The sequence below is a fragment of the Stenella coeruleoalba genome (genome assembly GCF_951394435.1).
Source record: "Stenella coeruleoalba genome assembly, chromosome: 11".
Taxonomy (NCBI): domain Eukaryota; kingdom Metazoa; phylum Chordata; class Mammalia; order Artiodactyla; family Delphinidae; genus Stenella; species Stenella coeruleoalba.
The window spans coordinates 37,565,619-37,584,034 of NC_137157.1; the positions used below are offsets into that span (position 1 = coordinate 37,565,619).

General features: G+C 36.5%; 1 protein-coding gene across 6 annotated transcripts in view; it reads right to left on the bottom strand.

Annotated features, from left to right (window-relative positions):
• Positions 1-18,416, bottom strand: part of ACSS3 (acyl-CoA synthetase short chain family member 3) — a 143,833-nt gene that overhangs the window by 8,373 nt on the left and 117,044 nt on the right. For 4 of the 6 annotated variants that reach the window (XR_013830492.1, XM_079936886.1, XM_079936884.1 and 1 more), the window contains exons 12-15: positions 9,455-9,536; positions 7,175-7,297; positions 5,615-5,652; positions 4,258-4,324 (exon numbers count right to left, since the gene is read on the bottom strand). Coding sequence is in view for 5 of the 6 variants with exons in the window: in XM_079936886.1 (XP_079793012.1) it covers positions 4,258-4,324; positions 5,615-5,652; positions 7,175-7,297; positions 9,455-9,536 (310 nt within the window). In the remaining variant the exon portion in view is untranslated. The remainder of the gene's footprint in view (positions 1-4,257; positions 4,325-5,614; positions 5,653-7,174; positions 7,298-9,454; positions 9,537-18,416) is intronic. The other 2 variants (XM_079936888.1, XM_079936887.1) reach the window with 2 other exon arrangements.

Here is an 18,416-nt window from a genome sequence, read left to right on the forward strand (position 1 = left end):
AAATTTCTAAAAGCCATTGTAGGACTCTATTTTCTTATGTCAAGAACAGAAAAGAACATAGCGTTTCCTGAAATGTTTGTGATGTAGTCATTTTAGTAGAATTTCTGTTTGATTTAGTCTTATGTAAGGTGATAAATTTGTCAAATGTTACTTTGGGAAACTGAAAAAGCTCAGATATTTTCACTGTATATAAACAGACATTCAGTCTATTTTTATTTTCTATAAATAATATTCCCAATGGATTTAAGACCCTCAAGTCCTATTTCAAAAAATCAAAGTGGAATCCAGCATTCATTATTAAGACTCCCAGAAAAGCATTTAAATATAAAATAAGGTTTGGGCACTTTAGTAAAAGCTGTCATTAATATGAACATTTCATGTACATATTATCAATTTGTTAAGCAACTTTACTAAGGAGCTGGGAAAAAGCCGGTAAAAATGTTGGTTTTCAACCCTCTAATAGATTCTAACGTGGAGAAGACAACCCAGAATTGAGATATTAATTTCCTTATTAGACATAAATATACAATAAAGAGTTAATCATTTAATTCATATAAAGGGAGACATTCACTTCAAGAAGGCTTAAGGCTGAGAGGTGTCCTGTTACATGCTATGAGCACTCTAAGACCCAGGGACAAAATTCCTGTTAGATGTCATGGATTCTGGCACAGTTTTTTCAATTTTGCTGTTTTAACTGCCTATCTTCTGCCTGCCTCGCTCTGCTGTTACACATAGTGAGAAGCATGTCAGTAGAAACATTAAAGCACAATATATATTTGAATAGGTTGGCACTCTTCATTCTAAAGATAAAAGCACTAAGAATTTTGACTGATAATAAGAGCTATGCATATGTAATCTCTGTATTTTGATTAGCTGAGTCTGCCAGAAATGGACGTAATCTCCTATAAGCAAGAAATTAAAAGTTCCTGAAGCCAGAACCATCTTTTGTCAACACACCAAAATACATGAAGCATAAATTTCAATTTCAGGTTATCACAAAATTCACAGTCAGTTAAAAACAATATTATAACAGCAGATAAAAGTCACATGTTCCAAAATATTTTATAAAATTATTTCCTTTTACTCAAATAATATCACATTGACTGTCACTAAGAAAGAAAAGCCTACATGACAAGAAGTGTTAAGTGTTAATTTTGGGCTGAAGTTAAGTACAACCTTTTGAGAAAGTGACCATTTTTTTAATTAGAGAAAGGGGAACTATGATTCTGCATACTCTCATCCTACTGCATTATCAGTCATACTGCTTTAAGCATTTTCTTTAATTTAAACTGCAGTTTGCCCCATTCCATTCGAAAACTATTCTGGGTTTGGTTCTGGAAAAGATGGAGTAAATACATTCCATCTTATCACTTCCACTAATTGTGATGGAATACTTTGGGCTAGAATTCATACCAGAAGGGCTTCCCTGGTGGTGCAGTGGTTGAGAGTCTGCCTGCCGATGCAGGGGACACAGATTCGTGCCCCGGTCCGGGAAGATCCCACGTGCCATGGAGCGGCTGGGCCCATGAGCCATGGCCACTGAGCCTGCGCGTCCGGAGCCTGTGCTCCGCAACGGGAGAGGCCACAACAGTGAGAGGCCCACGTACGGCAAAAAAAAAAAAAAAAAATTCATACCAGAAGACTCTATCAGAACTTGAGAGACAACCTGATGGTGAGTCCCTTGTTTTTTGCTTGTTTAGAAGTTTTTGGTTTTCATTTTTGTTATGGTTTGTTGGTTTGATGATTTTGCCTCCTATATATTCTGGCCTGGGTTCTATATCAGTCAAAAATGTGGAACTGTCAATAAGTACAGACAGAAAAAGCCCTAAGAAATGCCTGCTGTGTCCACCTAGAGGTCCAGGAAAAGGAGCAGAGGAGCTGGGAAACAGAATCATTTTGATTTTATTGTCCCTACTCCAGATGGACACCAATGAAGAAGCAGTGTCTCTCTTCCTTCCTACAGAGCTGTAACCACCTTGTTGACTCTTCACACCTTTCACCAGGTGAATGCAGCCAAAAAGCTGTGTCCTCTCCCTTCTCCACTATCACTGTGCAGCAGATCCTGGGGATGGAGCACTGGGGACTCCCCCATCTTACACCAAGAGAGCCAGGAAAGATTCAGTACCACTTGTCCTCCCCACCAGCAGCCATCCAGTTCCTGAGAGTTGATCCCTGTTGACTAGCTCTGCCCTATACCAGGCAAGTGCTAACAAAGAGACAGAGTCCCTTCCTCTCCCTAGGGACGCTATGTAGGTAGACCTTGCAGGACTGAACCCCAGCAGGAGTACGGGGAGGCTGAAGCCCTGACTTTATACCGAGAAGAGCAGTAAGGGGGAGCCCTGGGAATCAAAAAGTGAAGAGTAGCTCGTGGAGAGAAAGGAGCTAGAAAAAGGGATATTTTAAATCTGAGTATGATGTCCTGAGCCTACTGTAAAGTTGTATATGCATGAATCCAACCAGAATCAGCATAGCACAGATTTTGAGCACTTAACTTGAGTTTCAGATTGGCTTCTGGGAGAGAGACACAGTGAGACGTACTAGAATAGCACTGTAAAGGCTTTGAAAACAAAATTGACATTGGAACCACAATCCACAGAAAGTGGGTAAGGACGTGTGGTATGATCTTAAATGGCTTGACCATCTGCTAAAATAAACAATCACAAGAACAAAAATCCAGATGATTTTCAAAGGGTCCAAAATCTCATAAAGTAATAGTCAAAATATAAAATGCAAAATTACTGGACATGAAAAGAATTAGGAAAACCTAAACACTCCTTTAAAAAAGATAATCAACAAATGCCAAACCCCAATCCAAATATTACAAATATCAGATAAAGATTTTAATGTAGCTATTATATCTGTAGGGGAATAAAACTTTTCCAGATTTCCTCATTGGCCCTATAAAAAACCCTAGCCTCCTGAGACTCTTCAAATACCTTGAGAATTTGATCTATAGCTGTTTGTTTAGTCAATTGCTCTGATATGAAAGGATAATAAAATCTTCTAATTTCCCTGGGTGGGCAAAATGCTTACATCCTAGACTAGATCCCTAGGTTAAACTCATAAGGTGCTGGGGAGACTGGCCCACTCACTATCTTCCTTGGTATTTCCATGTCAAAAAGATGAAGGCTTAGAAGTTGGAAACATTTCTAGGTTGTAAAAGTTGAGACACAGGGGGCTATCTGCCTCCTGGAGAGATGTTATGTACATACCAAAGAACTGGAGTTTGGATTCAGCCTATTATGTGTCCAAGGAGACCTCTTTAGGAGGGGGAAAGATAGCTGCCTCCTTCCTCTTTATAAGCAGAGAAAAATAATTTTCCTTATTTCTCATCTATGGTGTGGCTGGCTACTTATGTAGGGAAATTTCCCATCGGCTCTTGTTGGGTCCCCTAGGGATAAGACTGGGAGTAAGAAAGCAATGACACACTTATTATTAAGAAATCTGTCTTTGACAAAGAATGCCTCATTTGCACATTTAGGATAAAATTAACAAAAATAAATATTAACAACTCCACAGTAACTGTGGCCCAGAAAGTATGGGCAAGCACCCTTGGAATGAATGGAGAAGTTCTCAGCAAAGAAATAGAAGCTACAAAAAAAGAACCAAATGACTTAAAAGAAGGGAGAAAATGTAACATGAGGGAAATAAAAAAGAGAAAAGGCAAGAAGGAAACCAATAATAAACTTGGAGACATAAATATATCAATACTTAAGTTAAATGTTAATGGTCTTAAAAACACCAGTTAAAAGATAAAAATTATAAAACTGGATTAAAATAAGAACAAGACCCAACTATGTTATCTACAAAAAGGCCACAGGAAACATAATGATCTAGATATATTAAAAAGGAAAGGATGAAAAAAGATAAATGATACAAACACTATTAAAAACATGATTACCACACAAAGCCAACTTCCGATCAGCAAAAATTACTATAAATTAAAAAAAAAATCAATATATTAAACAATAATACATTGCAACTAAGTGAGGTATATCCCAAGCAATGCAAAGCTGGTTCAACAGTTGAAAATTAATTAATGTGATTCACCATATTAACAGGCTTAAAAAGAAAATCCACACAATCATATCAATAGAAGCAGAAAAAGCATTTGATAAAATTTAACATTCTTTCAAGATAAAAAAAAAAACCCAGCAAATTAGTAATAGAAGGAAACTTCCTCATCTGATAAAGGCCATCTACAGAAACATCTACAGGTAACGTCATTCTTAATGGTAAGATATTGAATGCTTTTACCCTAAGATCAGGAACAAGACGAGGGTAACTGCTCTCATCACTCTTACTCAGTATCATAGTGGAGGGTCTGACCAGTTCAAAAAGGCAAGAGAAAGAAATAAAAAATATTCAGATTGGAAAGCAAGCAATAAAACTACCTCTATTCACAGACAGCATGATTGTCCACACAGGAAATCCCAAGAAATACAAACACACACATACACACACATATACACACAACTCTTAGAACTAATAAATGAATTGAGCAAGATCATAAGATACATATCAGTTCATAAAAGTCAATAGCAGTTCTATATCCACTAGCAATGGAAAATTTGGAAACCAAAACTAAAAAAAAATTCTATTTACAACAGCTCAGAAAACTAAATACTTAGGTATAAATTAAGAAAATATGTTCAGAAATTGGATCATTTGTAGAGACGTGGATGAATCTAGAGACTGTCATACAGAGTGAGGTAAGTCAGAAAGAGAAAAACAAATATCGTATATTAACGCATATATGTGGAACCTAGAAAAATGGTACAGATGAACCGGTTTGCAGAGCAGAAATAGAGACACAGATGTAGAGAACAAACGTATGGACACCAAGGGGGGAAAGCGGCGGCGGGGGTGGGGTGGGGTGGTGGTGGTGAGATGAATTGGGAGATTGGGATTGACATGTATATACTAATATGTATAAAATGGATAACTAATAAGAACCTGTTGTATAAAAAAATAAGTTAAAAAAAAAGAAAATATGTTCAGAATCTGCATACTAAAAAGTATAAAATGTCAGTGAAACATATCAAAAAAGACCTAAATAAATGGAAAGACATACAAAGTTCATGAATTGGACAATTCAGTAGAGTCCAGATATCAATTTTTCTCAAATCCATCTATAGATTTAACACAATCCCAGTCAGAATCCATGCAGGATTTATTTTAACTATAGAAAAGCTCATTCTAAAATATACATGGAAAAGTAAAGGAACAGAATATCCACACGATTTTTGAAAAGTGGAGCGATTTCGAAAATAGTGGACACTATTCAACTCTAAGACATTCTATAAAGTATCAAGACAGAATAGTATTGGTGAAAAGGTAAACACACAGATCAATAAAACAAGAGATACTCTAGAAATAGACCCACTCAAATACTGTCAGCTAATTTTTTACAAAGGTGCAAAGGCAATTCAATGGAGAAAGTCCAGTCTTTGCAACATATAACACATGGAAGAATTGGCATACACATTAAAAAAAAAATCCTCAACCTATATCTTGCACTATATACAAAAAAAACCCCTCAAAATGTAAATGTAAATTGATATAAAATGTAAAACTATAAAATTTTAGGTGAAAACAAAGAAGAAAGTATGACCTTGGGTTAGGAAAGAGTTCTTCGATAAACATCATCATCTATAAAAGAAAAAAATGCTGAATTAGACTTCATCAATATGAAACACACTTTTGCTCTATTAAGAGCACTTTTAAGAGAAGAGAAAGACCAGTCACAGACAGGAAAAAAATACATATCTTCAAACTGCATATCAAACAAAGGACTTGTATCCAGAATACCTTAAAAACTCTCAAAACTGAACAATAAGAAAAACAACCCAATTTTTAAAAAGATGGGCAGAAGATTTTAATGACAGAGAAGAACATTGATGGCAAATAAACACAAGAAAAGGTTTCCAACATTTTAGTCATTACAGACAATCAAATTCAAAGCACAATGAGATACCTTTACACATCTATTAGAATGATTTAAATAAAGAACAATGGCAATTCTGAGTACTAATGAAGATGGGAAGAAACAGACCCCCTCACACACTATGGGTGGGAATATAAAATGGCACAGCCGCTCTAGAGAACAGTTTGACAGTTTCTTATAAGCCTAAACATACACTTAACATGTAACCCAGCAGACTCACTACAGGCATTTAACCTAGAGAAATGAAAACTAACATTTGCACAAAAACCTGAACTTGAATGTATATGGCAGCATTATTTATAACTGCCTCAAACTAGAAGCACTTAAAATATCCTCTAATGGGTAAAGGAAACATAAATGGGTTAGTACATCCACACAGTGGAATGCCGCACAGCAACATAAAAGGACAAATAATCGACATACACACAACTTGAATGGATCTCAAACGCACTTTCCTAAATGAAATAGCCCAGTCTCCAAAGGTTACATACTGTATTACTCCATTTATATGAGATTCTAGAACACAGGAACAAAAAAACATAGGAACAAAAAAAAAATTAGTGGTTCCCAGGGGTTAGGGGTGGGGAAGGTTAGAATAAAAAGGTGACATTATGGGGAAATTCTTGGGCAGTGTTGAAATTTTTCTGTATCCTGGTTGTTGGTGATGGCTACAAGAATCTATACTATAAGTAAAAAACTCATAGTATTATACAATAAAAAGGAGGATTTTATTCTATTTTAAGGTAAAAAAAATTGAAAACATTTTAAAATACTCTTCTGGGGACTTTGTGTAATTTACATTGGAAGAAAATTCTCAGGATTTAAGAGTATGATAAAATGTTTAAATCACACACCCAGTAAAGACTATATGTAAACCTGGTTATCAACAGGCGCAAATCAAGAAGCTAGAAGCAATCAGGTAGCAAGGATCAAGAACCAAATGTATATAGACTCTCCCATAAATTACAAATATATGTAAGTGCTTAAAATTCCTCTCTACCACTCAGGCAGGAATCAGGGGAATTTGGAGAACAGGAAAATCCACAGGAGAGAAAGTGAGGTGAGAGAAATACCAGAGTGACCAACCGATCCTATGCTTCAAAGGAAGGGTCTGGAAATTTTCCAAGTGGAATGACTTAACCTCAATATGGACAGCCTCAGTATTGACTTCAGCTCAGTTCTGTCCCTAAACACCACCTGGAATAAAAGACCAATAGTCATCAATACCTCTTCAATGGCACCTGCAGAAATCCTGTGACCTGCAACATTTATCACGTCATCAACTCGAGACATAACATATATATAACCTTCTTCATCCATGTAACCAGCATCCATGGTGTCATAGTATCCCTGAAAATAAGAATAAATAATGTCTGATTAGCATATAGTATTAGGTAATGTAATCATTTTTAAGCTTGGTAAAATATAAAATGTGATAGAAATAGGTTTACTGTAATCATTTGAATTATTTTCATAACTAGCCTATGGAATTAAATTATTTTTGATTTTGAAAGCCTACTAGAATCTCTCTGCTCCCCTAACAGCCAGGAATAAAAGTGTTCTTATATATGTTCACGTTAAGTGTTTGAACTGAGAGTTGTAAAGCTTATGAACCCAATTTCTTCCTTTTAATGGAGAAATAATAACTCAATATTTCCAGTATACTTTGGTATTGCAAAGTAGTTCTTTGATAGATTTCTTCTTGAATTGTGTTAATTTTTAAAAGCATTAAAGCTCTCTATGAATAATTACAAAATAGACCACTAGTTTGTTAACATAGATTTGGATTGCACTGAAGCTTCAGTGAAATATAGTTAAATAGTAAGTATAAAATTTATTTTTTTTTTTATCGACTCAAGAGTAGCAGTACATCTTCACTGGTCCAGATATCACAATAGAATGAAAAATCAAGAAGAATAAGAAGTAGAAAGAAATAAATATTATTTTCCCTAATGCTTCTGAGTTACATTAATACCTGTATTACAAGCATGGGCTTCAGGACAAATCCAGGTGAGTCACTATTTGTGTTTCTAAATCTTCCTAAGACTCAGTATGCTCATCTATTAAATAGGGTAATGGACCATACCTTATAAGGCTGTGAGAAGCATACATGAGATGGGGCATCTAAAGAGGGCAGACCCTGGCACATCATGAGCCCTGAATAACCGGCAGCTCTTAATGCAATTACTATCAGAGAGTAAAGTAAAGACATGGGCTCTGGAGCCAGAATATATGGGTCCAAATGTCAGCTCTGTTACTTCTAAACTAGGAGCAAGTTATAGAACCCTTCTGTGCTGTTATTAAGTCCTTAGATGAAAGGGTTGAGGTCAGGGTAACAAGACAGAGTATAGATTCACTACATATAGTTTAACCATAAACTACGGTTTATGGGGCTTTGAAGGAGCTTTCAGTGTTAAAGGTGGTCATGCTGAAAACCACATGCACGTATTATGAACCACTGTCAGGTTGTAATTAATCACATCAGTACTCTGGTGATTTGACTGCGGCCCATCAGGCAGATAGATTGGGCTGATTGAAGTCAACTCTACTGACAAATCTTCTCTGCCACAGTCCCTTGGGGCATGTTTAATCTTGGCTACTGAGGTCATTTAACCCTGAGATGTCTTTCTAAAGGAAGCTGTTTTAATTCTTGTCATTTGTCTAGTTGATTAGGTTAGCTGTCCTTCACAAATAATAAAGATAGAATGCTAAATAGACTCACCTTTTTTAAAAATGAAATTCTAATCATTCATTCTTTTTTACCCAGTGTAAAATGAGGACCAGGTATCTCTCTCAGGGAAAGAAAAAGAAGCGAAGAAACAGCAGAAAGATGATAGTGGGACCCTTTCGCGCATTATCAATTATGTGCTGTTATAAACACAAACCACAGAGTAATAGGTAAATGATTAAACAGAACACAGAAAGATACTGTTTGTTATCCAGAGCGCTGGAGGTTAGGCGTTGAGAACACTGTCTCTATCCTGTATCTGTATTATAAAATAAAGAACTCAGAGGACACTCAGGAAAGAATGTCAGTAATAGCTAAAGGGATTTAAAAAAATACAACTTCTGGCAAACAGAACAAATTTTGCTCACATAACCGGGGGAGAGGAGGTAAAGAGGTTCTAATGACAGTGTCCAGTTCTGATCAGATGTTCTCAGTCTGTGCAGAGGAATCCAATGTGAGAAATCATACAGAAAGTCCCCAGAAGTTTTAATTTAACAAAACGTTTCTTGATATGAAAGGCTGTTACGTTTCAGAAAAAGCTGCTAAGAGAAACGGAGAAATTTCTACGTCCAGAGATTGATAAAAAATATTAAAATGACTTATTTAGACATTTGAGGTTTGGGCATTCTTATCCCTGAGATCTGGAAACTGGTCCAAATAACCTTTAAAAGTTGCTTTGTGATCCATGATTCTAAAAGCCAGCCACTCAACTTAATAGGCAAGAACTATAGAGAAGTGTGTAAGATGATTTAAAAAAAAAAGTACAATAAAGTTCTTACAGGAAATTTTTCAAAGTATAAATGCTTGAATGCCTCCTGATTCTTCCAGAGTCCTGAAAAAGCTCCAGGTGGTAATGGCAACCTTATATAAAAACAGAGCAGTGAGAATTATGATGAAAATGGTAATAAAGACAGATTGATTAGAACTAACAGTTTTTCACTGCGATGGACAATTACAATTCAAATCCCACATTGAATTGTAACCCCTAAATCCACTGGACAGATCATGTCTAACTGAGGCTGAAGTGGTTGACCATGACATAGCAAAGTCACGAAGGGATGGCTGTGGTTCCTGGGAAGGGCACAAAAGGCACACACATCTGGCATTCAAATAGTTATTAGCATCAATCATTGTTTCAGTAAGAAGCATAACATCTGCAAAAAGGAACCAAAAATGCATCACTGAATGCATTACTTTTTGAGAGAAATATCCTTCCACCATAGGCAAATAAATCTATTTTTTTGAAGTATCAAGGTGCTAACTGCCACCTTTGCCAGTCTCTTTGTGATAAGATGTTCCAATTAAACATCCCACAAACAGTCTTTATCTTCACAATCAATGTGCCTCCCCACTCTGAGAATTCCCTCTCACTCTTCTCTCTTCTGTTCTTTCTTTTCATGAGCATCCAGACCTATGAGATTTCTAACACCTATGAACACATGAAGATAGGTGAGCATATAAAGTAGAAGGTAGCGTATATCTGTTCTTTTCAATCAATTTCCTCTTATATTTCTTTCATTCCTCCATAGTATGAAACAGGTGTTATACACACAATAAGGGCTTAATCTTTATCTATCACCCATCTGTCTATCTATCTATCTTTATGTAAACAAATGAATTCTCATATCGGTTCCCTGTAGGAAGTATTACCTAACGAAAATAACCGCTCAGTGTATTTTCAGGAAACTTTTTAGATGCTTTATAGTTTGGAAATTTAGATACTGTAAAACTTAAAGATTTTCAAAACCCTACCCTCCTGTACTCACAAAAAACACCAAGTGAAGTGGTGACTTCACAGTGCAGATGTGAGAAAATGGAAAATGAAGTAGACATGGTTACTGCCAACATGAGGCAACATCACACACCTTCTACCCCAATATTAGACTTCTGAGACACTCAACTGTATTCTCACATTCTGTCAGGCAGAAAATGCTGTTACCAGTGGGATCAGCTGCCCAGCTGGGATTGCCCATTGCCTCTATGTCTGGCCTACCCATAGGTCCTCCCTTGCTAGGTTTTTTTTTTTGTAATATTTTAAGATGGAGGAAAAAAGGCTACATTAGTGTTTCTGGACCTCCCGTAATTTCATAAAATGCATGCGAAAGCATTTTGTAACCTGAAAAAAAACCCCAAAACTACAGAGATGCTGCTATATTGTTGCTGTTGCTGTTGTTACTGTTACTGTTCATCACTAAACCTGCAGGAAGGCAGCAAGCTGAAGCAGATGATCCCTTCAGGTCCTTCTACCTGATTTTTCTATGTTAATCTTTCGAATGAACCTTGTATATAATTTCACTTTATCTGTTTAATTGTTAATATTTTTATAACAAGTGTAAAAATCATCATTACACATTGAAATACAATGTGAATATGGCAACCGCTAAAAATCATTTATTTAGCAGCATTTACAGGATGCTGAGGGTAAACAAATGAAGAGGACGTTAAGAAGAAATGACAAATCAAAAGCCAACATGGGCCACAAGAGGAAACATTAATGAGTGAAGCCTACTATACTCAAAATATACAACTAGAACAATAAACCTGACAGAGATGCATTCCGCTTGCATATTAAGTAAGAAATAATTTTCAGTTGTTCCCCAAAAATGTACCACAATATATAGTACTTTCTGTGTTTCATGGAGATATTCTTTTAACAGACGCTTGGGTATAAGAAAATACCTCCCTACAATAAGAATAAAAAGGCAACTGTGATAATAAATGGCAACTAACATTCAGGCTGTACTGGGGACAACAGAGAGTGGTGCGGTCTGAGATAAGTTTGAACGTACACACCAGGTCGAGTGGCAGCAGTTGTTCCTTAGCTCCACAGATACACAAACACACAGATATCCTGATCCAAATCCGTAAACACAAAACACTGCCCGTACGAAGAACAATGCACATAGAAGGGCATATTGTTAAAGCAGTGTCTCATCCGTTTTATCTACCCCAAAGCTAAGACTTTGGTTCACCGGCAACCACGTACCGCCTCTTCACAGCAGAGACTTCTGGGTGTTTGCAATAATATCCAAATGAGTTAGTACTTAGTGTATTGAATGTGAGCTGAGTTTCCTGGTGGCCTAGAATGTATCTAATTCAGTGTGTGCACGTGAGACCAAGAGTTTAGCATTTTCCGATAAGGGTGTTACTGGAGAGAAAAGGAAATCTTACACTTCCCAGAAGTTGGTTAAGTTTGCAATCTCCATTCTTAAAAGAAGATGGCCTGATAACCTGTGTTTTCTCTTCCTGAAAAAAATTTGATACTAGCAATTAGTAACATATAGATTATATTCTTGTAATTCATTAAAGCCTAGAGGATTACAAGTAGAGGTAGCCATCCTCCAAAATAAATAAACAAATAAATAATAAGCTTTAAGGATACCAGCTTTCTCAGCTGTTGCACAAAACTTTAAATATTTGCATAAATCTTCTGAAGAACAGGGACCGTAGGGATATTTATATCATGTGTGAGAAAGGTCTTCATAAGTTTGGATATACCTATAGACCTTGGGAATTAAGTATAACATAGCAAGGTATATCCAGGAAGAGATTACAGAATAGGAAGGAGAAATCCAAGGCCAAACACAGTATTAAAGAGGGACCAAGGAAAAAAAGACCATGAACAAAAATAACCAAATCACAACTGTACGAGAACCAGGATAGTATGTGAGGGGCCTCCAGAGCAGAGTTTTAATAATGACTGAGCGTTCAACAAGGTGAAGTGAAGTGCAAATTCTGTTTGAAAGTGGATTCAACAGAGGTCATGGAACTTAGTGACTGATATGCTGTGAATCTCCCCCAGGATCGCCATTTCTGCAGAGTGGAGCTGAAAGAACTGGAGTGATCAAGGAGTAAGCAGGAAAGTAAGTGCAGGCAGTAAGGTTAGACTATACTTTTTAAAAGTTTGCAGGTGACTGGAAGGAGAGATGTAAGTCAGGGTTTAATGCAGAGAGGCAGGCTGATTTAGGATGGGGAAAAGTTGGGCAGAGTAGCCAATGGAGAGAGGGTGGAGATTTGAGAGTTAGAGAAGAAAACACCAGAAGAATTATTTGATCATCTAATTTATTTATTCATTCATGTATGCATGCATTAACTCATGCATTTTCTTTATTCAGTCAAGTATTTGTTGAGTGCTTGGTATTCCTAAATCACTGTGTTAGACATTAATGGAAAGAATATATAAACTATTATCTGAGATGCGTGGAGATCCTGGAATATTGTGTATTTACAAGAAATTTAGTAATCTTTAGAATACATATAGGGAGAAAGACTGTAATGAATGATGTCTATTCCATTAAATTAATGACATAACATCAAAATGTAAACATTTAAGATATTTGTCAGGCAAGTTTTACAGCAGATGGTTAAATCCTATACTGACAGGAACTCTTGGAAGGGAAGTTTTTATCACCAGCCAAGGTATGGACCTGCTGCAAATGGCATATGTGTCTGGTCCCAAGTCATTTTAGAGATGCCCCTAGAAAACTTCTTCATTATCCCCAAGTCTAACTGAGGAACAGGCTGGAAAGCAAGATATGAAATTACGATTGGTAATTAGTAGTATAAAATAAGAGAACGCTATCCATTCTTCACTAATAAAGCCCGGTGTCTAAAAATTCAGATGTTATTTCAAAATTGAAAAGAGACTCTAAAGAAGGTACCTTGGAAAATGCCATTTATTGGTCCTGAAGAAAAGCAGAAAAGAAAAGGGAGTTCCAGAATTGGAAGTGTGTACATATATAATTGCTTTATATATATATATATATATATATATATATATATATATACACACACACACGCACACACACACACACACATATGTACTTCATATATATATGAAGTAAAACATGTGAGAAGAGAAGCAATAATCTCCAGAAAGAAGTTAAGTGTATATGAAATAGAGCAGAATTTTTTTGCAGTATTTGAAATTAATGCTTTTCTTGTTGCTAACCTAATGATTATTCAACATTAAATGCAGGTTTTCCTTCTGGAATAGCGAGTACATTGGGGCTCTATTTCTAAAGTTCTAGAAAAAAATACCTTTTTTTCTGTAGTTACAATAACATAAAAATTCACATAAAACATAAATAACATAAAAATTGGACTGGCAGAAGGAAGGAAATTTTCTGAAAATACTAAGAAATATGTCGGGAAATGCCTATCCTCATCCTTCAAATGCAAGATCAAATGTTACCACCCTGTGATACCTTTCCTAACTCTTCCCAAACAGAGTGAAAAGGTGAGTTTTGTTACAAACTATCCAATTGTGAATGAGGAGTTCCTCTTAGAGAAAACCCTTTCCAAAGAGAACATTCTTAAGCTGTAAGAGAAATAACTGAGGCAGCAGTAATGTGTGTGTGTGTGTGTGTGTGTGTGTGTTGAGGGGGAGGTATCATAGAGAAATCCTTAAATAGCTAATGAAGGAAGAGAATGTCCATCACTGTAGAAGGTAAACATCCCTGACCAATCTGAAATAAATAAAACTCCTAGATGCCTCCAATCCCAGATAAAGGACAGTCTGTACTCACTGCTCCATCAGGAATAGCCATTTGCAACACAAATACTGTAAATTGAAGACAAAACTCCTGTTCCCTAGAGAATTCTGGAGTTAGACCCCAACTTTGCACTCCCAGTATTTCCTACAGGGTCTTTAGGCTTTACTTGTGATTTTCCTATGAAGCTGCTTTTCATCTCCCCAGAAGAGACTGATTAGGCCATAATTTCTTTCTCTCTGGGCAGACAAACAACTGGGTTAGAAATCTGAGTTCTAGCTGTGTAACTGCTAATGATGTTCAGATTCCCATGTCGAAAATGAGATAATATCTGTCCCACTGCCTACCGCACAATGTTGTTGTAAGACTAATAAAAGATCATACTAAAATCTGCAGAGGAGATTTAGAAAGGAATGGGATTACAATTACACGACATCCTTGGTTTATTCAAAGGATACACTGGTGAAGGAAAGCCGTACTGATCCTCTCCCAAACAGCAGCACAGTAAGTGACCAAATCACTCCTGCAAAACTATAAGGATGTGAACAAACATCATTAAGGACCAAGTGTTCAATATCTGGAGGCCGAGAAATCGGCAGGCACCAGAGTAAAAGCCACTTAGACAAGGCCATCCAGCTCCCTGGCATCCCATCACTGCCTGCAGGGCACAGGCCAGTGGGACAGAGCAGGAGGCAGACAAGCTGCACTTCCAATAGCAACAACCGTGTCTGGTCAGAGAAAAATGTGTACCCACGAATCAGGAAGAGTCAGAGACCTATGGCTTTAATAACAGTGAGCACTGTGGTACTGAGGAAGGCATTGCAGTTAACCTTTTCTCTCATGCCCTGCACGGTGTTGCCTGGAAATCACTGACTCATATTTCTGCACTTTGAAGCTCTGGTTGCAATTACAGAAGCACCTTCTAAAATTCATGAACATTTTGTATTCATAGCAATTCAGGTATCATAACTTTCCCACAAAATTAAGTGCCTGGAGTTAAGTTTCAAAATCAGAAGAATTTTCTACCATGCAGGCATACAGTTTGCTCTTGTACTAAAAAGATAAATCCTTTGAAAGCAAGTAATCTACAAGAACTGCAAGATTCATGTTTATTACATCCTAGGGTCTACAGTAGTTTAGGAATCACTTAAATGTCTACCTTCTAGTTTAGGGATCCCCAGAGGAGCAAAACAGAGATTTCTAGAAAGCCTTAACAAAGGAGTTAAAAGAGCTGAAATGGATCAAGAGGTTTTTTCAAAATTACCACATATCATTATTTCTGGTTTGGGGATGAGTCATCTTAATATGATAAAATGAATCATTATGCTTAGTACCTTGCAAAACTTAGAAATATGATTATAGCTTCAGATTTTAAAGAAACTGCCAGAGAAAGATAATTTCAAATGATACTTACACTATTTATAACAGATTTTACAGTGAAACAAGAAGCTATAACTGTATTTACAAAAAATAAATTTGGGGGCTTCCCTGGTGGCGCAGTGGTTGAGAGTCCACCTGCCGATGCAGGGGACACGGGTTTGTGCCCCGGTCCGGGAAGATCCCACATGCCGCGGAGCGGCTGCGCCCGTGAGCTATGGCCGCTGAGCCTGCGCGTCCGGAGCCTGTGCCCCGCAACGGGAGAGGCCAGAACAGTGAGAGGCCCGCGTACCGCAAAAAAATATATAAATAAATAAATAAAAATTTGGGATTAAAACAGTGAGATGTAATTTTTTACTGACTTACTTTAATGTAGTTTGAACCCCGTACCTTTCAAATATTCTATGCAGCTTTTTCTCTCTATTCTTTCTAATCACTACAGGTATAATTAGTGAACATAAGTAGCATTAGGGAATATTTTTCTTTCAAAGAATATTCCACTTAATTATTATACAAGTAATAAAGAAAAGCATGGGCATGAATAATGGAGAAGAATGGACATCTATCTCTGGCTGGCGGTCTCTCCCCACAGTAGCTTTTAATGCCATATCTGTTTTAAGCCTCTTAGGGACAGAGTCTTTTTTTTTTTTTTTTTTTTTTTTTTTTGTGGTACGCGGGCCTCTCACTGTTGTGGTCTCTCCCATTGCGGAGCACAGGCTCCGGGCGCACAGGCTCAGAGGCCATGGCTCATGGGCCCAGCCGCTCCGCGGCATGTGGGATCTTTCCAGACCGGGGCACGAACCCGTGTCCCCTGCATCGGCAGGTGGACTCTCAACCACTGCGCCACCAGGGAAGCCCGGGACAGAGACATTCTTATTATTGATGGCCTCACCTCATATCCATGCAAAGATAGTATAATATAGCAATACACCATATAAACTAGAACTTTTTCTGAAAAAGAAAAGGTTATATTTTTGCTTTTGAAATCATACGGCAAGAAGCCACACCTATAGTTTACCACTGGTTATTATTTCTTAGCAATCACTGTACATACTCAGGAATCATGGGAAGTAAGAAAATACAACCTAAAAATTGTTTGCAAATAAAATGAAAAATTTATGAAGACTAAATTGACAATGAAGTTGTTATGATGTTAAAGTTTATAGATTTTCAATTAAATATATATTCATTTTGATTATAAATTTTTCAAGTTTCTTAAACATTAGAATTTCAGATATTTTGTGAACCCTGGAAACCATATATAATCTCTCATCAAACACCTTTAAAAGTCCACCAAGTGGTTCTGGGGACTCGGGTAGCTGGTCCCTGGAAAGTACCCTGCTTTTCAGATCACAGACCTTTAGAATATGGTCTACATGGAAAAAATTATTCTCTTCTCAAATTACACACTGCTTTTTTAAACCACGGTAATTTTTATTAAGGCAAGAAGGTGTGCTTTTTCCCTTCCCTTAATTCAATTAAACATATATCTATTATGTACTCTTAAAAAGCATTCATCAGCCATTTTCCATTCTGGATGAATGATGTGTGTCCCTTCAAAGCATACAGAATAGCTATAGATGGATACAAGCAAGTCTTCTTGATTAAATACAAAAACATCCTATGCATACTGCAAGCAGCTATTGGGACGCATGAAAAATTTCCAGGTCAATGAGTTAGACTGGAATGGCTACTGGAGATGAGGGTTTCAAAAGGAAATCCTTACTCTCACAGATAAAAATGAGTTCCCGAAATAAGGTTTCAAGACTGTTCTATTACAAAAAGAGAGATCTTGGTGGTAACTTTTTTTCTCATTATTTCTACCTTACTTTTTGAATATAATTATATATATATAATATTTTCAAATACCTAGTTTCACTATTAACTTAAGGGATGAATCAAAGACCACTGCATGTCATAATATATTGTATCATCGAATAATTTATAATGAAATCTCAGAATCCGAGATCTGTACAATAACATTCCCTGTTTAGGAATAGAGAGGGAAGAAAATCTTTCTGAATTGGTGACAACCTAAAGCACAGAATGTTTTAAGGCAATAAACAGTTCTGTTATTTTCAAGTACTTGAAGTAACACTAATGGCTATGAGAAAAAAAATTATAGTTTATGTGCTGTATTATTTCTGAATGGATGTGGGGTGAGGCCACTGATAATTAGAGTGACAGGATGCATGACGGGTTTAAAACACTACTGGCATCAAACGCCACCTTTGGGATCTTGCGAACATTGCTTTATGAAATAGATGACTCACTTAGAGTTAGGGGTTATTGAAAAATGTAAGCTGCTAGAGTGCTTTTAAAAGCTCTCACAAACCATGTGCTTCCCTAAGCTAGTCAAGCATCCATCCACAATCTTGTTCAGATTAATCATTTAGCAAGCCTGCCTCTTGTCCCCAACAGTTTTCCCCCTCACAGGGAAGATTTCAATCAGCTCTATGTTAATATGGATTCTGATTCAGAAAAATATGAATAGAAATGGCATATTCAGTATTCATTTTTCCATTTTCCAGCAACGTCTTAAAATTTAAATTAAAAAGAGTAATAAAGTGTTCACATGTTTACTGATAACAATAAAAAATCTGAGAAGAAATATACATATAGTGCATCTCCTCTATTAGCCTTTTATAAGGTTAAAGTATCCCTACTTGAAAAAATACATTCTTTTTAAAATAACTATTTTTCATTTAATTTTCAAAGAACTTAAAATGTTTTATTAATCTGAGAAAAATCTTATACCAATCTGAGAATGCCAAGTAATAAGAATTCTTTTAAATAAATAGGAAAATAAAACTTTTTTAAAACCACATGCAACGTTCTTTATTCATAAGAGCTCATTCTGGCAAATTCTACT